This window comes from Mauremys mutica, chromosome 3 (assembly GCF_020497125.1).
Source record: "Mauremys mutica isolate MM-2020 ecotype Southern chromosome 3, ASM2049712v1, whole genome shotgun sequence".
In the NCBI taxonomy this organism is placed as follows: Eukaryota; Metazoa; Chordata; order Testudines; family Geoemydidae; genus Mauremys; species Mauremys mutica.
In genome coordinates, this window is record NC_059074.1 from 52201805 (window position 1) to 52224009 (window position 22205).

The 22205-nt window shown below is 39.3% G+C and overlaps 1 protein-coding gene across 2 annotated transcripts in view; it reads right to left on the minus strand.

Annotated features, from left to right (window-relative positions):
* Window positions 1-6503: 6503 nt before the first annotated feature.
* The window catches only part of LOC123366947 (protein eyes shut homolog), a 442182-nt gene continuing 426480 nt past the window's right edge, over window positions 6504-22205 (minus strand). Inside the window, exons 19-20 of one of the 2 annotated variants that reach the window (XM_045010894.1) lie at window positions 19065-19150; window positions 6504-6662 (exon numbers count right to left, since the gene is read on the minus strand). In XM_045010894.1, the coding sequence (XP_044866829.1) occupies window positions 6556-6662; window positions 19065-19150 (193 nt within the window). In that variant the 3' untranslated portion in view covers window positions 6504-6555. The remainder of the gene's footprint in view (window positions 6663-19064; window positions 19151-22205) is intronic. The other variant, XM_045010895.1, reaches the window with a different exon arrangement.

Here is a 22205-nt window from a genome sequence, read left to right on the forward strand (position 1 = left end):
TGATGTAAAATGTCCATGTGGCATTACTTTGTCCAAGATTTAATATAGCTGGTCGACATTCAGTATATTTCAAGAATACAATGATCTGGAAATAATCTTACAATAGATTGACTCATCTTTCAAGACACTGAGGCGTGTTAGTCAGTGTGAAATAGCATTAGCATCATAAGTGATTACACAATGAAAGAGGTGAAGTTTTTTGAAGAAACAAATTACACATGAAAAAGGGAAATTAATCAGTGAAAACAATAAAAAATATGCGCAGATGACAAGTTTCTAATGACTTCACTGGTGAAGTGTGTACACATTAGAGCAATTTCTATCCCAAATAGAAAAGTTAACTATTGAACAGTCTCATGTGTAATTTTAATACTTAATTGCATATAATTGATGTGTGCACAGAAATATTAGTGACTATAAAATACAAAGGAGTTATCGAATTTAGAGACTTTGTGTATCACAGACTTTGTTAAAAAATGGAAACATAATTAGGAGTTTATATCCGTAGATAGTCCTGAAAAATCTATAATGAGTATTTAAATATTTTATTATATATGCAATAATAGAAACAATGGTAAGGAGGACCCAAAACACAATGAGACAAAGAGAAGGGGAGAGAGTGTGGATGAGGATATTTATAGTGTCTATTTCAATTAACAGAAAATAAACCAACTCAAAACTTTATAGACAAGATGATGCTCCCAACATTAAATATAGATTCTGCTAAGCACTCCAAGGGCATCTAGTGTATGCGATAATGCCTCCCCCCTGTCAAATGTGGGTTTTGAAAAATATATAGGATGGTGGATCACTAGATTTAAATGAAAATCAGATAATATTTTTGGCAGACATTTTGGGTGAGGTCTCAATGAAACACTGTCCTTATGAAAAGTTATATATGGGGGCACTGTGATCAAGGCTCGTACCTCCCCTACCTTACTGTTTGATGTTATTGCAACCAAAGAAGTTGTTTGTATGGAAAACTGAAACAGGGAACATGAAGCCAAAGATTCAAAAGGTGGATAATATTTAGATCTCAGGAGGGATAGGTTTAGGGGATAGGCCTAACTGGATAGGGATAGGTCTAACTGGAGGGTAAATTCTCAGTCCTTAAGTGCCTTTACGTTTTTGGCCTCTGTGGGGTTAGAGAATGTTGAATGCCCATGTATTGGAATGTGGGATGCTGAAATGAATGCCTAGTGGGGCTCACAGATAGTCCAGAGCTCTTTAAATCAAAGAAATAGTCCACTAAATCTGTAATCTGTGTTTGATCTATGACAGCTGGTGCTTTGGTGCCCAAATTGGGCATCTCTTCCATTTAGCAATATCAGGGGGTAGCTGTGTTGGTCTGTATCCACAGAAACAACAAGAAATGCATGGGCCCATGAATCTAAAGAACTGGGTTTTCTACCTACGAAAGCTTATGCCCAAATAAATCTGTTAGTCTTGAAGGTGCCACTGGACTCCTTGTTGTTATTTAGCAATATATATTTTGTAGTGTGATGCGGTAGTCTGTCCCCTTAACAGCAATTGGTCCTCAGGGCTAGCACATCCCTCCATCACATGGCGTGGCCCTTTACAATTTTGAAAGGTCTGATATATACAAGTACTTAGGACAGGGGCAACCTGCAGCCCATCAGGGTAAGCTGATTGAGGGCTTTGAGACATTTTGCGGACGTTGACTGACTGCAGCATGGCCCCTCAGAGCTCCCTGTGGCTGTGGTTCACCATTCTCATGCTGCTTCCCACAGCTCCCATTGGTCAGGAATGGTGAACCACGGCCACTGGGAGTTTCCGGTGGCCATTAAAATGTAAAAAAACTGTCTGGCGCCTTCCAGCAGATTACCCTGGTGGGCCGCGTGCAACCTGGTTGCCCACCACTGCCCTAAGCTATCTCAAGTTTAAGAGGCCACATACCATAAAAAAATGAATTTACTATTTTCACTGAAAGGACATTGAATATATAACACGAAAGCTTTATATTTGAATATATACAAAGGCAAAGTTGTAAAAATAGAACAATAATCTTCATTTTCAGCAGTCCTATGTGTAATGATGACATCATGACAGAAATAAAGTTTAGACAAATTCTTTGAACTAATTGCATATGCAAGTAAAGTAGCAGTAAACAGTACAACATATAAAAATATACAGTACATAATACAATTTACTAGAAGAGTTCTCTGTTGGGGCATCTAAATTGTGGAATTCCTTGTCTGAATATGCAATGAGACTGTTAGAGGATATAAGATGGCAACAGAGGATACAAGAGGCAACAGAGGATATAGGAGGTGGATAACCCAGAAGCTTAAAGCTCAACTATTAGTTATATATTGATATAAATTACACCCAGGTATTACAAGCAAACCATCAGAAAATTGTATGCAGGTTGTATTTTTCCAATAAATGTATTTGTTTTGTTTTTATAAAAGGTTATGCTGAATGACCTAAAATTGGTACTAAAATTAGTATCAGAAAGTTTTGATCTATACAACAACAAATATTTTTTTATTAATATGTACGCATACACACAGTTGGATATATATTTTCTGAAAACCTGTGTGATTTTACCAGGATATTTCAGTGAAAGTTAGTGCTATTTTGTCTATGTTCTCACAGGAAAACAAGAGAGGATATATATATCAAATGGGTTTTTTTTTCATTTATTCATATGAAAAGAAGGATAATTTTCCTTATTCATGGTGTAATATATATATGAATAAGGAAAATTATCCTTCTTTTCATATGAATAAATGAAAAAAATGATTAATTTTATAGGGGAAATACGTTTATTCAGACAATATATAAAATATATTTACAAATGTTTATTCTGATTTAATTATCGCTACAATACAATTAATTGTTGGGATTTTTCTTTTGCCATACTATAAAAATACAATGTATTATGCATATGATATGTGATTCATAAGTCTATATATGATATTTCCATAATATTTTATTATAGGTAGTATGCTATCTTGCACGCTCCAAACTGTCGAGTAGAAAATCCCAGTCTTTTTTCTAGGCAGACATCGCTCTTCACATTCACTTCTCTATCCTCTGTCTCCCTCAGGATCACTAATTAATATTGAGTAAACACCTCTGACACACAGAGTGACAACAAGCTATATGTGCGGAAGAGAAAAAAAGAATTTACCAGAAAAAAAGACTGGTAATCTCTAAAGAGGCATTGAGAAAAAATAGCCTACATTCAAGCTGTAGCTTAGTTATTTTATACCTTAATCTGGCACTGAGGAGGTTGTTTGGGAAGGCTCAGCCTCCTCTGGCCTTTGAGACCCACTGCCCATGTGACCAGGATTTTATAAGGACGCAAAGGCAGGTGTGAAATAGAGAGACTAAAAGAAGTGGTTTTCACTCTGTAAAAAGAGTAATAAATGAATGTGGCATTTTGTTTGAAATAATCTGCTCTAAGGCAGTGATTAGAAGAACCTGAGTGTGTACTGAAGGTTGCTGGACCACAGGGACCACCAGGGGGCATGTTTGAGGGTAGTGCCCCAGTACAGGTAGAAAGTTTTTCTAGTATGGATGACGTTTTGTACCTCAGATGTACCTTCTTTCTGCCAAACAGATGCAAGGTCTGCTGGATGATGCCTGCTACATGCTGTTGTGATTCCCCATGAATGAGCTAGTTATCTAAGTATAGGAACACCTGGACTTCTAGCTTTCTGAGGTAAACTGACACTACTGCAAGGCATTTTGTACACAGCCTCTCAGCAAGACAAATGGTAACATGCTGTACTAATAATGGCAATTGCCCACTTGAAACCTCAGATATCTTCTGTGGGCCAGGGGAATTGCAGCATGAAAATAAGTGTCCTGGAGGTCGAGAGCTGCATACCAATTATGGGACAGCATTAGAGAGGCAAGAATCACCATCCTAAACTTAGGGCTTGGCTACACTTGCGAGTTACAGCGCAATAAAGGAGCCCCGGGCGCCCTAGCTCACTACCTGTCCATACTGGCAAGGCACTCCGTCTCCGCAGCTACAGCACTGCTGATACTCCACCTCGGTGAGAGGAATAACGTTTGCTGCACCTTAGCTACAACGCATGGGTGCCACTGTGAACGAGATGTTGCGTTACTGCGCTCTGATCGGCCTCTGGAAATGTCCCATAATCCCCTTAAGTCAAGTGGCCACTCTTGTCCTTGTTTTGAACTCCTGTAGGAATGCGGAAATGCCCTTTCAAAGCTCTGTTTCTGACAGCCAGCATGCAAACCATTACTGTGGAATGCTGTGTGTGAGAGAGGTGGGGGAGTCTGTTGGTGTCTGAACTTACAAGACAGCACGCTGACATGTTCTCAGCCCTCCAAAAACCCACACTCTCTCCCCCAAATACACACAACACACTCCCTGTCACACTCCACCCCCCCATTTGAAAAGCATGTTGCAGTCACTTGCATGCTGGGATAGCTGCCCAGAACGCACTACTCCCAATGCCGCTTCAAGTGCCGCAAACGTGGCCATGCCAGTGTGCAAGCAGCTCTCAGTGTGGACAGACTGCAGTGCTTTCCCTACTGCAATCTTTGAAGGTGGGTTTAACTCACAGAGCTCTACCTCTGCAAGTGTAGCCGTGCCCTTAAGCATGCAGATGAAAAATTTTAACTGTCTCAAATCCAAAATGGCTCACCAGCTGCTTTTTCTTTTTGGGAATCGGAAAATAATTAAAGTAAGAACTCTTTCCCTTGTGGTTCTTGAGGCACATCTTCCACTGCTCTGAGATTAAGAAGTGACTGCACTTCCTGATGCAGCACGCTGTTGCAAGATGGGTCCCTGAATAGGGGTAGGGAATGTGGATGTGGGTGGGTCTACAACTGGATGGAAAACTGAGGAAATTAAATAAAGAATTAACAGACAGAGGCAGTATGACTGGCAGATTCCAAAGGGATTTGTACTCTGCTCCTGATTAAGAAGTTAAACCTGCTGCCTTGATGCTGATGGAGGCTTTTTTGGTCCTATAACCTGATGAATCCCATACCAATCCCCACCCACCTTCAACACTCTGTTCCTCCTAGAGCCCCAGGCGACCCACCTCTCCCAGCTGTCCTTCTATAGCCCTTGAACCTTCCCCTGCTGGTTATTCATTACCCTCCTGAGCAGAAAGAAAAGAGCCATAGGAGAACCACCATTAACAGATTCACCACATTACTTTGTTCTGTCCAATCACTTTTCAGCCGATTCACCAAAATTTCTTCAAGCCCTCTATAATCGCTCTCTTTTCTCTAGGTAACTAAAGGTGACTCCCACTTTTTTAAATTAAAAAAAAATAATCTGTTTATGCCTTCCTGCTTTTAAGAGTGTTGAGGGTCTGAATCAGAGAATTAATTACATACAAATAGTGATGAATAAGGTACTCTGACTCACGGGGGCTTCAACATACAGTAGTAGAGGAGGAAAGGATACAGAACAAAAGATACAGCATAGTCACTGAATTAAAGACCTGTTATAAGCTTGAACGAGCCACTGGGCAACCACTTTACTGTCACTTGGCACAGTGAGTTCTTCTCTGTGGATCCCATGCTACACAGCAGTAGGCAGAGTAGACTTCAGTGTGTGTCTGCACATAAGAAGAAATCCCAACAGCTTCTGAGAGATGAAGCAACATCAGGCACAGTATAACCTTGCAGCAGTTTGTGCTGACCCCAGTATATTGGGGATGAGAAAGAACTGGCTGCCTTTTGCACAGCTGGCAGATCACAGAAACTGGAGTTCCACTTCTCCAAAAATCAGCTCGCCTTGGATGAGTAAAATTGTGCATCTCTGGGAAGTTTACGAAAAAGCAAGATTTACAGTTTGATTTTATTTTTTTAAAGGAAACTAAATGAAACATTTATTACTGTTTAGGTGTTCTGCAATTACGTTTTACTACACAATTTTGTACTGCTTTGTCTAATACTCCAAGGGGTTGGTAATAAAATGTATTACAAATCTGTTTCATTTCAAGCGCCATAAATAGAATTGCTGACACCAAGCACTCCTGAAAAAATGCACAGTCTGTGACTATGAAGTGAATTACCAGAAACAAAAAAAACCAAGCTTTGCTTCAAAAACCAGTTAAGGTTGCTAAGTGACAATAATGTAGTTACGTACCACATCATTTACAAACCCAAGCACTTTAAAGCAAGAAAATGAATAGTTAAGGATATCATAAATCATTCACTGCCCACATAAGAAACAAACATACTGTTCTTAACAAGTACAAAGTAATGCATATTCCTTCGCAACACAATGGCTGTAACTCCACCCAGGATTTGTCTTTAATTAATTGTTTTTATTATCTGGATTTTGGGGCATAAATGCTTTATTTTAAGGGGAAATATCAATTATTTTATTTATCAAATGACAGTAAAATATTTTGGTGAAGTATTTCTAGTACAAAGAAGGATCAATTACAAATCTGGTGTCATCAAGCAGGAGTTTCTCTTGTGATTATTGGCTCTGCTCATATAGCTAGGCACATGCTTAACCCAGGGTTTGGGACAGGAGTGGAGGTGGAAAAATTAGATAGATATGTTATACATTCCATGGACTGATCACTACCTCTTTATCCAAGATTGGGGCACAAATTTCTTGCTGGGGTGAGGGAATCTGTTCTGATGATCTGCCTTGGGAATGAGATGGAACTGGTCACTTCCAAAAGACTCTGAAGGAGAGAATTGTTTATATGAAAACCACGGTATCGATGATTTTGTAATACAGTAGAACCTCAGAGTTATGAACACTTAGGGATATGAGGTTGGTCATAATTCTGAAATGTTCATAACTCTGAACAATGTTAGGGTTGCTCTTTCAAAAGTTTTCAGTGGAACATTGACTTAATGCAGCTTTGAAACTTTACTATGCAGAAGAAAAATCCTGCTTTTAACCATCTCAATTTAAATGAAACAAGCACAGAAATACTTTCCTTGTCAATTTTTTCTTTAACTTTTCCTTTTTATTTAGTAGTTTACGGTTAACACAGTACTGTACTGTATTTGCTTTTTTCTTTTTATTTTATTTTTTGGTCTCTGGTGCTGCTTGATTGCATACTTCCAGTTCCAAATGAAGTATGTGGTTGACCAATCAGTTTGTAACTCTGGTGTTCATAATTCGGAGGTTCTACTGTAATCTTTTGTCTTCCACCATTCTTACAGGGTCCCTAAGTAATATTTGGTTTTGTGCACAGAGGTTTCTTCATTTTACAAGTGAAATAAGAGGGAGGTTGATCAGAGAGTGGTGGAAGTCCTTGGTTTAAAAAAAAAGCCATGTAGCCTTTTAGTGTATGCTTCTATATTACATTTCCACCATAACCTGTAACACGTTAGTTTTATCTTTTAACTTTTTTCACCCCATTTGCTTGTGGGCAAATGTAACACATAGTGTCTTTGTTCACATATATTAGTAAATATATAAAAGTGTTAAAAAGTTAAACCCAAAATTCTATTCCAGGCTAACAAACAGGTCTACAGACTAACAATTCATGAAAAGGAAAGAACTCTATTTGAGAAATCTCAGGCTCAGTTTGCATGACTAGCACTTTGAAAGAAGATTTTTATTTGTAAACTGACCAAATGTGGCGGTATTACTGAGATACAGCAAACATAGAAATCCACAATGTCAGTGTTTGACTCACATTTCAAGTCTGGATATTTTTTCTTCCCCTCATCTTTCCTTGACAAGATAATTTACAGACTGTTAGCCTATAACCCAGGTAGGCTCATCTGTTTGTGGGAGGAGGGATAGCTCAGTGGTTTGAGCATTGGCCTGCTAAACCCAGGGTTGTGAGTTCAATCCTTGAGGAAGCCACTTAGGGATTTGGGGCAAAAATTGGTCCTGCTAGTGAAGGCAGCAGGCTGGACTCAATGACCTTTCAAGGTCCCTTCCAGTTCTAGGAGATTGGTAATCTCCAATTATTACCTATCTGCTCTTGTCACCGAGAATGCTGAGTCTTCAGCTTTAACCAAAGTGGCACTAAAAAGTATATATGCCAGTGGGCGCATTCATATTCTGTTACTGGCTACTGCACACAGAAGGGGACTACTTAAATGTGAATGAACCAACGTAAAGGCTAATCACACAGCAAGACTTTCATTTTTTACCACCTTGTGTGGTTAAAATCAGCCATTTCTTTATGCTAATAATGTAATTCCATCTGTTAAATCCCCCTAGCCACATGCCAATGTGAGCTAATGTAATCCCAGAATCTGTACTTCAGGACACCATTCACATGCCTACCATACCTAAGCCTTTCTTCACACTGAGAAAGTTATGTCCACAAAACATAACTTGTAATAAATATTGTGACTGGCATATGAGGAGTCTGTGCTCTGGTGAGGGGCTGTGTGTGTCTGGTGTTATCGTGTATACTGGTTTTATTGTTGTGTGGGTGGTTGTATTGAATTCTGTCTGAGGAAGTTGTGCTGGGAGATTTGTGTTGATTTGTGCATGTGACAGATGGGCATGAGGTGGGGGGATTGGACCAAGTAATCCATAGTCTAGTCAGGCTCCCACTTACAACCGGTGAAATGGCGGAATGAAAATTAGCTGTAGAGTAAGTGTGGTGATTGGTTGAGTTACCTTTGACATTACCATGGTCTAGGATGCTTAGCATGGGTGTAATCTGAAAAGTCATAATGGCTGAAATCTTTAAAATCGGATGGTAACAGACCATGAAACCCAGTGATGATTCAACCTGGTAATATGCTAAATAAAAAAACCCTCTCAACCATGCTTGTAGCTGATTCCATCATTTCACACTGACTCAACAGATATTCTAGGCTTCAGAATGACATACAGAGTGACATTCCTGAAATCTACTATATACATAATAATACACAGGACATCACAAAAGAGATTTGAAGATGGAGACAGTAGTGGCCTTACGGATCATTGTAGGGAGCAAGGTCTATGATTAGATTAGGTGCAGGCACTGACTCACCATGTGCACCTGGGGGAGGAGAGAGTATTTGTACCCTATGCATTTCAGAGGAACTCTCTCTCTCATCAATCACTGATCAGCGGCACACACCCTCACATCCATGGGATCAGAGTGGGACTGTGTTATCTAATCTTCTGTGGGCTTCCACTAGTCACCTTTTTTCTTTTGGGTTGGGAATTTTCCCCCACACTGCTAGGTTGGTCAAGGCAGGGTGGACTTTTTTACCTTCCCCACAGCAGTTCAGGGATTCGGTGAGGCAGGTAAGGAGGTTAGGTCAGGATGTCACAACTTAGTAGATAGCAGGTGTCCAGTGCATATACGTGTTACAGAGGGGATATGGTTCCCAGATGAAAAGGAGCTGGAAGTGGATTTAGGAAGAGTCATCCCCTAACAAAGCCAGAAAAAGTGGGATTGGGAGTTCCTAACATCAGGTACAGCAGGGAAACAATCCCCCACTCTTTTTGAATCCCCCTTAGCACTCATATGAGGGGAGGGTTGTGGGGTCCCAGCAATGGGCTGGCTGATACCAGGATGAGAAAGGGTTGGACTAAAAGCAGTGCTCTCAGATAGGTGGAATGATGACCTGTACGGAACTACTTATGTTGGGTATTCCCAGATATGTTCAGTGAATACAGTTGTGGCCTAATTAAACAACATCCATTGAGTCTTGTGTGTCTTTGTGTGTGGCTGGAACAATGAGGACAGTATAGAAAAACAGATTTTGGTGTTTCTAATGAGGATCTATAGTAGAAAAATGTGCTGTAACTTGTTCCAAATGAAGATATAGATGCTCTAAGTTAACATCAAGCTAATATGCTTTTTAGAGCTCCTTGTTAAAACATAGGAAGGGTCAAGAGTTTATTTTTTGTCATGATAAATTCAAGTTGACAGCAAGTCATTCAGGAACAGAGGTCAGAGAGAAAGACTGAGATACAGAACTGGATGCAGGAAGACGAGGCAGGAGTGAAAAGGCAGCTCCATAAGCCATTGCTGTAAAGACAGCAGTTAAAGGCGCATGGATGAGATAGTCTACAGAATTCTGTATTTACAATGTTTACTGTAGTACCTCCAATCTTTCAAGTTACTGTAATCTTTTGTGATGATTTTTCCTTTCCCTTTCCATAGCAAATGTATTTGCAAACATCACATTTCACAAATGACATATATGTTGGGTTTTTTATTACAATCCTAGATGGGAAAAGAAAATTGGTTTTTACTACGACTTCTTGCAATGTAGAACTATGCCCTTCCACGCAAATCTGGTATCTAATTCAGGTCCACACATGCAACTATTTGCACTTATAATACCAAAGTTATTGTGAAGCTAAAAAAAAATAGGGTTATAATAGAACCTACCTATTTGCTTTTTGCTCTTAGCATGCCACCAAAAGTAGAACAAATACAAATATGTTAACATACCTAAGAAAAGTTCTTCCCTCCAAGAGCTGAGTTATGGGAGAGGGAAAGGACTAAGAGTATCCACTGTAGGAGCAGTAAAAATATATTTCTTAATTTTAGATAACTATAAATCCTATCATTGAACTGAAATAAGTAAACCATTAAAAATACATCTCCCCCTTCTCCATCATTACCAATTATTTGGAATTCTTCCCCTCCCCTGCCACCCATATTTTTAGCTTTAGATTGGGACATTATGTAGATAATGAAAAAGAGCCATTAGGATCTTTCTAGCAAGAATTATATTCAGGGCTTTAAAAATGTACTCAACCCTGACTAGTCAGAAGCCAATCTGAAAAATGCAATTTTCTGCCACCCTATGCCATCATGTGACTCAGCAAGAAAAAAGTAACACTCAGCCACCTAGAGGAAGAGTTATAACATGAGGCTTCCCTCAGTGCTCCAAGAACCCACTGTGTGACCTACATGTTTTGTAAGACTCTAGTCAGTATAACATCTAAGTTTGCCCTCTATTGAATTATCTATATGTGCCTAGACCTGAGTGGACTGCAGCTACCATGAACTAGAAGGCAGAAATCTGTGGTTGCCAGGATAGGGGAGCAGTAGGCCACTGATCAGGACAGAGCCACAGCAATGTGTCAGTCTCTGTCCCATGTCAATCCAACTCTTGATCCAACTCTATTTCACTGTTCAGATCCTGGGACGACACAGCACTAATTGTTAAAATGAAGCAATCCCTGACTAAGTACATGATTCACTTCCAACAAATAAGCAATCCCATCACTATTCAATAAAGTGCTTTGCAGAATCAGGACATCATTGTTCATGTTGACCCTTTAAAAACTAATGCACTAAGGTCAAAATCATGCCCTTAGGGACCTCCACAGTGTTTTAGTGCAGGGGTCCCCAACCCCCGGTCCGCGGCCCGGTACCGGTCCGCGGCCTCTTAGAAACCGGGCCGCGAACCGACCCAGTGCAGCTTCCGCAGGCATGCCTGCGGGAGGTCCAGCTGAGCCGCGGGACGAGCGCTCCCTCCGCAGTCGTGCCTGCGGGAGGTCCGCTGCTCCCGGGGCTCAGCTGGAGCTTCCGCAGGCCCCACTGGAGCCGGTGGACCTCCCGCAGGCGTGCCTGCGGAAGCTGCAGCTGAGCCCCGGGAGCAGCGGACCTCCCGCAGGCACGACTGCGGAGGGAGCGCTCGTCCCGCGGCTCAGCTGGACCTCCCGCAGGCACGCCTGCGGAGGGTCCGGCAAACGAAACCGGTCCCTGGACCTAAAAAGGTTGGGGACCCCTGTTTTAGTGAACTGTCTCACCACTTACAGTGATTTTGGGGGTAGGGGGGTGTCATACAGGTAGTTTAATACGTCACTCAAATCCCTTTCTTCCCTATGCACATTTGCAGGAACACCCAAAAGACTACTACAACCCTAGGCTTTCAGACCTCTGAGCCCCTGCAGAGGCAGATAGATATCAGCTCCACAAAGGGCTGCTCAGGAATAGTGACTTCATTTACATGAGATTTCTGATCCAGATACAAAACACATGCCTTTAGAGCTGCTGCAGCTCCCTCTGTTCTTTGAACAGTGGCCAGCCTGCCCAAGGATTGGCTGGCTCAGTGTGGAGCCTGCTAATGCAGCATCAGGAGTGTATTTGCCAATAATAGGTGGAGTTCCCCCGTGCTTGGAGCATAATCGCCCTGCACTGAGTGAAATCCTGGCCTCATTTAAATCAGTGGCAAAACTCTCATGGGTTTTCAATGGTGCTAGGATTTCACCCACTGTATTTAACCCAATTTTATTCTTTTCATCTGTTCTGGATTTATTAGTGTGATATCTCATAAAATATGACCATGTAGATCATTGTTGCTGCCACTGTTATATAACTGCAACAAATCATGTACAAAATGTGGCACGTAAGATGTCTATGGAAAGGTTATGACTCACTGAATATGATTATGCTGTTTGTACGCATGTATTGTTTTTGTATTTGAAGTTATGAGTATTAGCTCTATACCAGAATTTCAAATGTTTGCTCCTGGGGTAACGCCACAAGGTATATAGCCTGCACATCTTGAAGGGACTATTCAAATTAAGTGGCTCAACCAGGAATATTTAACTCACAATGGACCATGGGAGATGCCTTTCTACAAATAATGGACTTTCCTGCTACAACTAAGCCAAATTATTCAGGGACATGTGACTTACCGATGTGACTCCAAACTCCATCTTTCACCTGTAAGTTTCCACTAGCTGTTCTGAGGGCTTTGTTGGAAACTATGGATTTCTCTCCACAGGGCAGAAGCTATAAAAGGCACTGGAAACAACTCTATTTTGCCTCTTTCCTGCTCAAGCCTCTGGACCAGTGCTGGGCAACCTACAGCCCATGGGCCGCACATGGCCCATCAGGCTGGCGGGCCTCCAGACACTTTGTTTACATTTGCAAAGCCAGCTGCAGCTCCCGGTTGTCATGGTTCGCCATTCATAGCAAATCGGAGCTGCAGAAAGTGGTGGCCAGCACCTCCCTGTGGCCCACGCCGCTTCCCGCAGCTCCCATTGGCTGGGAACAGCGAACCACAGTCACTGGGAGCTGCGGGCAGCCATGTCTACAGACGGTCAATGTAAACAAACTGTCTCCTGGCCTGTCAGCGGATTACCCTGATGGGCTGCGTGTGGCCCACGGTCTGCAGGTTTCCCACCACTGGACTAACAAGTCACACCTGCCACAATGAATTATCAGGAATCCTTCAGCATTTCCATGGAGGGCTTCAATACCTGTTGAGAGGTTTGTCCAAAAGAAGAACTCTGTCATCATTTTTCATTGACCTTTAAAGCCAAAAATAAGTAGGGCTGATGATATGACCCAATGATCTTCATGTATCTACCCAGGAGTAAGGGATGGCTTTTAGGACAGGTGAACCAAGTTACAGTCTCTTAGTTTATTTCATGATATAGTTAGAATTACAGAACATCATCTTTAGAAGAAAAACAATCCTGAAATCAGTTAAATTAATTTTTCTTCAGTTTAGGATATCAAGAAATGCAGCAGTGCTGGGTGATACTTTAAGAAGCACGATATAAGCTTTAATATGCTATTTGATATGTTCTGATATTCCACTCAAATAATAAGATGACTAAATCTAAATAATCAGTGAAAAGTTGAACGAACTTTTCTATTTTGTGCTCTGGAGGGAGCTAAAAAGTTAAAAGGAATATTTTAATATTGAAATAGTCAATTCATAAAGTTTATACTTATTTCATTTACCATTTTATTAAAGCTCAGAATCAATATAATGTAAGGATTAAATTGTACTTAATGAACTGGGAACAGAGTGAGAGGAGTGGATAAGTTAAAATTAGTTTTTATTATCTGAAAAGATGATAGAAAAATGTGAGACGAGTATGACTATAATATTTGTATATCTATGGATTAAATTGTGTGCCCTACTGCATAGGGAAATGAGAACACAAAAGGAGATCCTTTCCTCTCCTGCTTGGCTACCTGCATCACCAGAACCTGAAAGGAGGGAAGAGTCCTCACCTCCAGGCTGCTACTCCAACTCCTATATGGATAGCTGGGGACTGAATGGGCAGGAGTAGGAAGGAAGTGGGAAGAAATTTTGCTCCTTCTCCCACCAATATGAACTGGTGTGGATGGGAAGGTAAGCTTGTCAAGGAAAGGGTTAGCACAGTTTACTTGCCCCATGCAGCAAAGGGGACGCAGGGATTAAACTGTGACTCTCACTATTGAAACTTGGTGCCTGCCCTGTTCCAGGGCAGTGCAGCCATATGCTTCTCTTACTCACTTCGGATTTCAAGGTGCAAATAATGTTTTCTTAATATTTTGCAAGATCTGCTTGGTACCAATCATTCTTTTTTAGGCTTTTGTATAGCACCTATCACTCTATTGTCTCAAGGCCCAATTTGGATAATCCTACATTGAACAGTACCTTATTTCTATAGTAGTCTAATTGATTACAATGGGGCTACTTCCAAAATAAGGATATCAGAATCTGGCTTTATATTTGTTATCTACTACTCTTTGTAACAGTTTATGGATATGTAAAAGGTAGTTTAATAAGTTGCAAGCAGAGATAAAAGAAACAGTGCTGACTACAGATTGCTGATTGCTTGCTGGGAAGTACTCAGCAGCACTCCAACTCCCAGTGATACCCATCTTGTTTGTAAGTCACTCCTGAGCAGTTGGCATTTTAGATGTGAATGAATGCCTCTCTACTTCTGTCTGGTACGGTACTTTCATCCTTAATTTGTCAGCATATTGGTTGGAAGCTATTGTGAAGTACAGAATAGTTCTAATGGGAGCTTAAGTACCACTTAGAGCCCCTTTACCAAAGAAAAATGCCTATCTGCTCTGGAAACAGAGGACTGGATTTGTAAAATAGAACTTAAACAAATCAAAGATATTCAAAATTAGCTATCTCTTGACTATTACCATGACACAGAACTAACTATCCCACTCTGCTCTGATGTACATCACTACTGGATGTTTAGAATTTTCTTCTATAGTTATATCATATATGGAATATTCTTCAAAGGCTGTTTGGCATGTAAATAATTGGATATATTGACATCTGCTTTTGTATCCGGTTTGTATCATTTAAGGTTCACTTTTTAAAACATAGCAGCATAAGTTTTTAAAGATGGCTATTGATTTCTGGGTACACAATTTAAGACACCTTAAAAGGGCCTGGATTTCAGACAGCAGGCATTCAAGACATCTGAAAACCAAACCCTTTTAGCGTGTCTCAAATTGTGTACCAAAAATGTAATAGCGATGTTTGAAAACCTAGACCATTATGTTTTTCAAGGGCACTCAAAATTACTAGTCACTTGTCAATATTTAGGCCATCTCTATATTATAAATGTAGTTTGTGTGTGTAAAAATGCAATACTTTATGCCCACAGTGATAGGGCTCAGAAATAGTGCAAAAGTGATGAACATATGCAAAGTTGTGTGCACACAGTGTGTAGACTCCTTTGGAAATTTGTCCCTTTCTAAATGTATCCACACAAACTCTTGCCCAACAGACAGAGAACACACATAGACTATAGCTAATCTGAGTCTTCATCTTGCAATAGGAATTTATAGTCTGAGTGGCAGGGCACAGAGGAATCTGGGGTAAGAGTGTATAGAAGCTCTCCACCCACTGCCAGCTATTGCTGCCATTCCATGTGATGGATGGATGTGGCTTGAAGTAGATTTTTCTTTATTGTTTTGAAGCAGTTGGCTCCAAGTATAAAGAAAACATCATGCTGAGCTAGTAGGAGCAGCATTCATCCTCATTTGAAAACAGGTCACACATTCAGCTTTTGCACTCAATTTCCAAATAATCGCAGCAATATGCACCACACATGCCGCTTCAGGCATCCAAAAGGACTCATATTGGTAGCATCCCTTAAGGTACTTATCTCATTAGTGGTCTGGGCCTGTCTTTCCTCTTCACTCAGTCTCTAATTTTGCACACATGCCACAACCAGGCAGCCAAGAAGTCCTCCTCTGCTCTGAACACTGACACCTTCCCCCCCCCATACAGGGACAGAGACGCAGCTTCCCTACTCAGCACAAAGCAAACAATACAGTCATTGCAAACCCTGTCATCATGCCGGATAAAATCTCAAAAGGAATGAAATAAAAGCAAAGAAACTGTCAGCTACATAACACTGGGAGCCATGAACTTAGTTGGGTATTGTCATCTTCAATACTGCTTCTTTCAGACAGAACACAAACTAGTAAGGTATGCAGACCCTGTATTCTCCTATCCCCAAAGGTGCCTACTGTTCTTTGCCAGACACTCACATATATAACTTAGCACTCAGACGCCTCTGCATTTTGCTCTCAAAGGTACCTTCTCTAATAGGAAGCATTGATTTTTACTTTTGGTCTTTTCATTCTGTACTGTACATCAATAGATGAGGACAAAAAAGCAGAGCTAGCAGTGGCAAATGGTAATTTTGCTATTTACACTTGATCTACTGTCCTCTATCCACACAGCTCTAATTTAAAAACAAAGTCAATCAGGGGAATATAAACCACAGGTCACTAAAAATTATGCAGAGTATTCAGTTCATCTCTATTTTACTATATAAAGATTACAGTAGCTAGACCTCAGTATCGAAAGCACATAGGTAACATGACACTATATCCTGATCTTTCATACTGATTGACAATTCACTCTAGGTATGACCATATTCAATGTTCAACCCACCAATATCCTGCAGGCTCAAAGTGTCTTGGATTTCAATTCCAAAGTCTCCTTACAATACATTTTCGGGAAAGAAATATAAAATACTTCTACATTTCTGCCACTAATGCCTAGTTTACTGATGTTTCCACCACACCCTGACAGATTAAAAACCACCTACCAAATGTTTAGTAATTGTCCCTGTCTGGAAAAAATATACACAATTTTTGTTAAGCTCTATACAGTATGGAGTGTGTTGGCTGTGCATTGAGAAAATATAACCAGGAAATGGGTTGGACCTACTCTGCAAACCAAAGACAACTTTTCCCTCCTGCCCACCTTATTACGTGTTAGAAATATTTGGAACTGCTCAGAGGAAAGAGGGGTTATTTAAATAATATTCTACACGTCCTTTGCAGCTCCCTTTCCTGGATTTGGTCATAATCTCACCTATTGCTGGGGCCACTGGATTTATCCTACATGTTCAGTAATTATACTGCATGACCCAACATATTGGAATGGCGATGAGAAACAGATTTGAAGCTGGTTGGAAATCAGTGCTGCTTCTGCCTGTTTACTCAAGGAGATAAGGCACCTCATCTTCTTTAATACAAGAAGGGACCTTCCCTTCTTTCCCCTCCACTGATCACTGTTTGGAGGGGACATATTTCCAGTGGACCTATTGTCTACTCTATGGCAGAGTGACCCAGGGGAGCCCTAAATCAGGGATAATTTCTATTTGAGCAATGAGTCTTTTAAGGCTTTTTCCATAGTTGAGTGTTAGCAATCAGGGAAGAAACATATTGTCACATTAAGATGTTCAAGAGTGCGCTTGAGCGTGTGTATCCCTTCACTTAAATCCCTTGAGCCCTTATGTACTTAGACATGATACAGCCCAATTCTAATTTTGGGAAGAAGCAGATGTGGATAGGAATTACACTGCTTCTTCTGAGATCATGTTGGTGGTACATTCAGGGAATCAGGCACAGCTTCCTGATTCTGAAGTTTCCCCATCCTGGACTAAAGTTAGAGCAGTGTAGGGGTCTAACTGACACCAGTTGGCTATGATCCATAAGGGACCATACAGCAGTTGAGAATTGTGGGGAAGAGCCCTCAATACCGATGACAAAATATTAGTAAAATTCCTTTTTTTTTCCCCCAAACATTACAAACCTTGTTTGTGCTTTTACTGCATAGCTACAAATACTTTATAGCCAGGAGGCTTGAAAATATAACAATACTTGTGTATGTTTTAGTTAGTTAGATTATAAAATGTTCAGGCTAGTTAAAGAAATTGCAGGATGCTTCTGCTTCCTCCCCCGCACCCCACCCCACCCCACCCTGAGACAAAATGTCAGGAAAGAGCCCTCCTTGGACATAAAATCATGTTTATTACCCGTGAGAGTGTTGATACAAATTCAGAAAAGCAGCATGTTAAACTTTATTATGGTTTAACTGTCTATTCCAATTCTTTTTATATTGTGTTTTGAAAAATGGATGTAAGCTTGGTTGTTGTGATTGGTGCTTTGTATAGAATATTTGACAGGAGTTTTTAATTGCAAATTACATACTGAATCAGGTAAACACCATTTGGATTAAAAAGCAACTAAATCAGGAGTGTTTTATCAAGACCAGGACACCTCCCTCTTGTATCAGATACCAGTCTGGCAAAATATAATCCTTATCTCAAGCAAACAAACCATGTAAACAGTCCTGTTTTAGGAAAAGACCAGATTGTGAAAAGGAACGTAGGAATGTTTTATTGAACCAATAAATCTAGGCCATAAAGTGAGCCCAAAAAGGCTTTAGGAAAAACATGTGTAGTTGGAAATGTTTTAAACCTCGTGTTTATTTGTTAAATGTTGAAATGGCAAATGATGTGAATTATATACTTGCAAATACATTAGCTAAATGCAAAGCTTCTAATATAGTTTCTTAATATCATTCCTGTGCAAATGGTAAAATGCTTTATGTACTAACATGGTATCTAAACACCTTGGTCAACTAATTACTAATGTGAGAAGCAATTTAAGAATAGAATATATTAATGGGGAATTAATTAATTACTGGCAGTACTCAAGCAACACCCTCACCCAACTCACGAAGAAAAAGAAAACGACCATGTTTTCAAGAACTGTCATGTAGAATCAATAACTTCCTTATAACTATTTAAGTTAGAAAGACGCTTTAAGACTTAATTATATTAAACAAACAAACAAACATTGTTTTACAAACTAAAACCTTTTGTATAAAGAACAGGAGGGTCTGGCCTTTTTGAAAACAGAATTTCATTTCCTATCGAACTCTAACAAAATTGAATAAATATCTCCAAGAATGAACTGAATAAAAAGAGTGTTAAAACTAACATACTGTGCCCAATTATAGACTGCCTGCTTATTAATAATAACCAAAAGGATACATATGCCCTTCAATAAATTCTTTTGTCCAGTTATAAACAGCTTAAGTATCTCTGAGATACATTTAGGAAACAGTATATTTTGATCCTAACTTACCAAATGAAGAACGCCCCCAGAGACGATCCACTCTCAAAGATGTAATCTTTGTTAAAAGCTTTCCACAGACAGACATACTGAAGAGACTGCAATAGAAGTAACCAATTTTTCATCTGTGTTGTGTCACTTGAGGTGTTTTGCTTATTCTCCCTTATTTTATAAATAAAATAGCCCTGGTCAATAACAGAGGAATTTTCAGATGGCCAGTTAGAGTCATATTCTAGTCATTTTGTTCTGATTGAGTGGCACAACGTGACCAAAACAGAGAGACAGAATTGAACTTAGTACACAAGGGAAAAAATTATAAACTTAAAAATATAGATCTTACAAGATTAAAACCAAATCTCTTCCCCAGTTCAGACTAATATTTACATTCATGAAAATCACATTTATTTTGTTTTGTTTCTTAAGAGAATGAAAAAACAAGATTTTTTTCTAATAATATTTCTGAACAGAGCAATAATTAAACTGATTCTTTATATGATGCTGGAATAAGAAGGCTTACATCCAACATTAAAGAATTAAAATAAACGTTGGAACAATATTATGTGAAACCACCACACAATCACAGTGCTTCTCACTGTATGTCACACCCAGTCTTTTATCATCAATGCTGTCAGGTCAGAGATCTTGTCTTTACACATGTCTGCCCATAACCTAGTTGGCATTATACAAATCCATCCCTGAGATAGATCGGTAGATTATTAAGTACAAGCAAAATTACAAAAATAATAAAGCTATGTTATATTATTTTTAATTATTAATTATTTATTATTATTATTATTATTATTATTGTTAGGTCATCACCCTGGATTCGCCAATTCTAGCTCTATTGTTAAGAAATGATAGCAATCTTTTCTAACTTGACAGACTGCTATGACTTTCATTTAAACAGAATACAATTCTCTAATCCCTTCCTAAAGAGATGTCATACAATCTCCTCACAAGTGAAGAACAAGTGAAGAACATTTGAAAACTGTGTGTAAATTGTAAATGATAGCAATCCTTTCTACTCAGTAGAGAGTAGAATGAGGTTGAGATTCAAAATTTCAAAGTGCCAGACTGAAAACACCCCTGAACTTTGCAGCTCCTACCTCCGCTTACTTCTAAAGGAAAGTTTATAAATGGATGCATAAAACATGAGTGTTTCAGTGGTTAAAAAACCAAAAACCTACCAGTATAGACTAAAAAGATATATGTGCCTAACCATATATGCATTTGTTGTGTCTGCGACTTAGGTACAGCTATACCCTCATGCATTTCAGATTTCCACATACCTACATGCATACACTTTGGAGATTTGTGGGCTTAAGTTTGGTGTGCACACATCTTTGAAAATTTGGACCTGTATATACTACTGTGTTGCTATTTGAATAACAGGTCACCTTTGTAAATTTGAACAGGCTGTTATGTTTACTAAATATGGTGGGGAAAGGTTTTCAAAAGAGGAGGAAATTTCTAGGTAATTCCTTCATACAAACTTTAAAGAGTGCTCTCTCTCTCTCTTTCTTTTCTTTTTAACTTAAGAGCGAGAGAAGTGCCTTTTCCCTTCCAACACAGTAAGTTTCTGACATGAATAATCTTTCACAGATGATAGACAAAATAAAATTTAGTGAATTTAAGAATGTCTATCTTACTTCAATGTCTATCTTTTTTTCAGCTCAAACCATGATAAACCAACTAATTCTATTAAGTCGTAGGCCACAATCTAGGCAATCTTGGCCCTATGTACTACCATATAATTACATTTTATCTTTATTGAGCCTCATTAGAAGACATCTTCTAAAAACAAAACAACAAAACACTTCTGCGACTGATCTCAAAGGTATTCGGGATAAAACAATTCATTTTAACTAATAATTCTGCTTTTCTGAACGCAAAACAATCTAAAGAACAATTCTTATTCTGATGGTTAATTTGTTTAAGGAAAAAAGCCTGTTCTAGAGGGAGAGAGAGATCTCAGAAATATCAGCTCAAAGCCATCCAAAAGTGTATGACTTTTAAGCTGCATCACAGATCTCTTTTCTCAGACTTTGCTAAAAAAATATTATGCCAGAGGGAGTTATAAATCAGGAGATATAATTTCCAGAGCACAAGCTTTAAAAATAAATAAATAAATGAATACATAAAATTTCAAAAGTGGTTGCTTATTTGAAAAGCAACGTTTATCCAGCTCTACTCTAGGGCCTGTGGTATGGTCTATAAATCAGTCATGTGAAATACAATTTTACAGTCATATCATTTTCTAGCTGAGAGCCATCATAATCCTCTGACTATATGGTGCTGTTGATTCCTTATCATAAAAAGTCATTATGGGTAATATACCACTATGGGTGATATGGCAATGAAGGATTTCTCATGGTCTTGAAAAACAGGCAATAACAATGGATACTAATTGCAGTCTCCTTCAGAAAAATCTGATTTTCCAGCAAGCTACATAGCTGGAACAAAAATCACAATTTCTGCTTCACCATTCAGTCAACTTCTACCACAAAACTCCTAAATGGAGCCTAATGTACCATCACTGGAAGACTTCCAGTTGGAACGGAATTCAGGAAACAAGTGGAAAACCACTGGGGTCACACATCAATAATCTATAAATTGAATTTTCCAGTTAAAATTGATTTGGGTCCACAACCTGATAAGACATGGAGTGAAAAACAGATGCTGCTCATTTTTCCAGCATAAACTACCTCTCTAGAGGAGATACTTCAAATGACACAATTAAGGCATCGTACAACCTCCACACCATCATGTTATTTTTAAAGTTTACTAACAACTTCATTGCTTCTACTGCCAACATAGTACCTAGAGTCCAATCTTGCTGTCTGAATGCAGACAGCTGCAGACACTGAAAACTGCTGAGAAAGTTACAGATAATATTGCAAAACCAATTAAAACATTTAAAAGTCTAAATAAATGTTTTAACAAGAATAGAATGAAAGTTTTACTTAAGCTATAGGATGCTGCTAATCTAATGGGCTGTTAGGCTTTTGTAACCACTTCATCAAACATAACTCAATAGCTGGAAGCAACCAAAAAGCAGCCATCTGCTTGCTGAAGGAGAAATCAGAGGCAGTCAAGAAACAGATTTCGTTCCTCCCGTAAATGTCAGAAAATCTCCTTTATCAAACAGAAAAT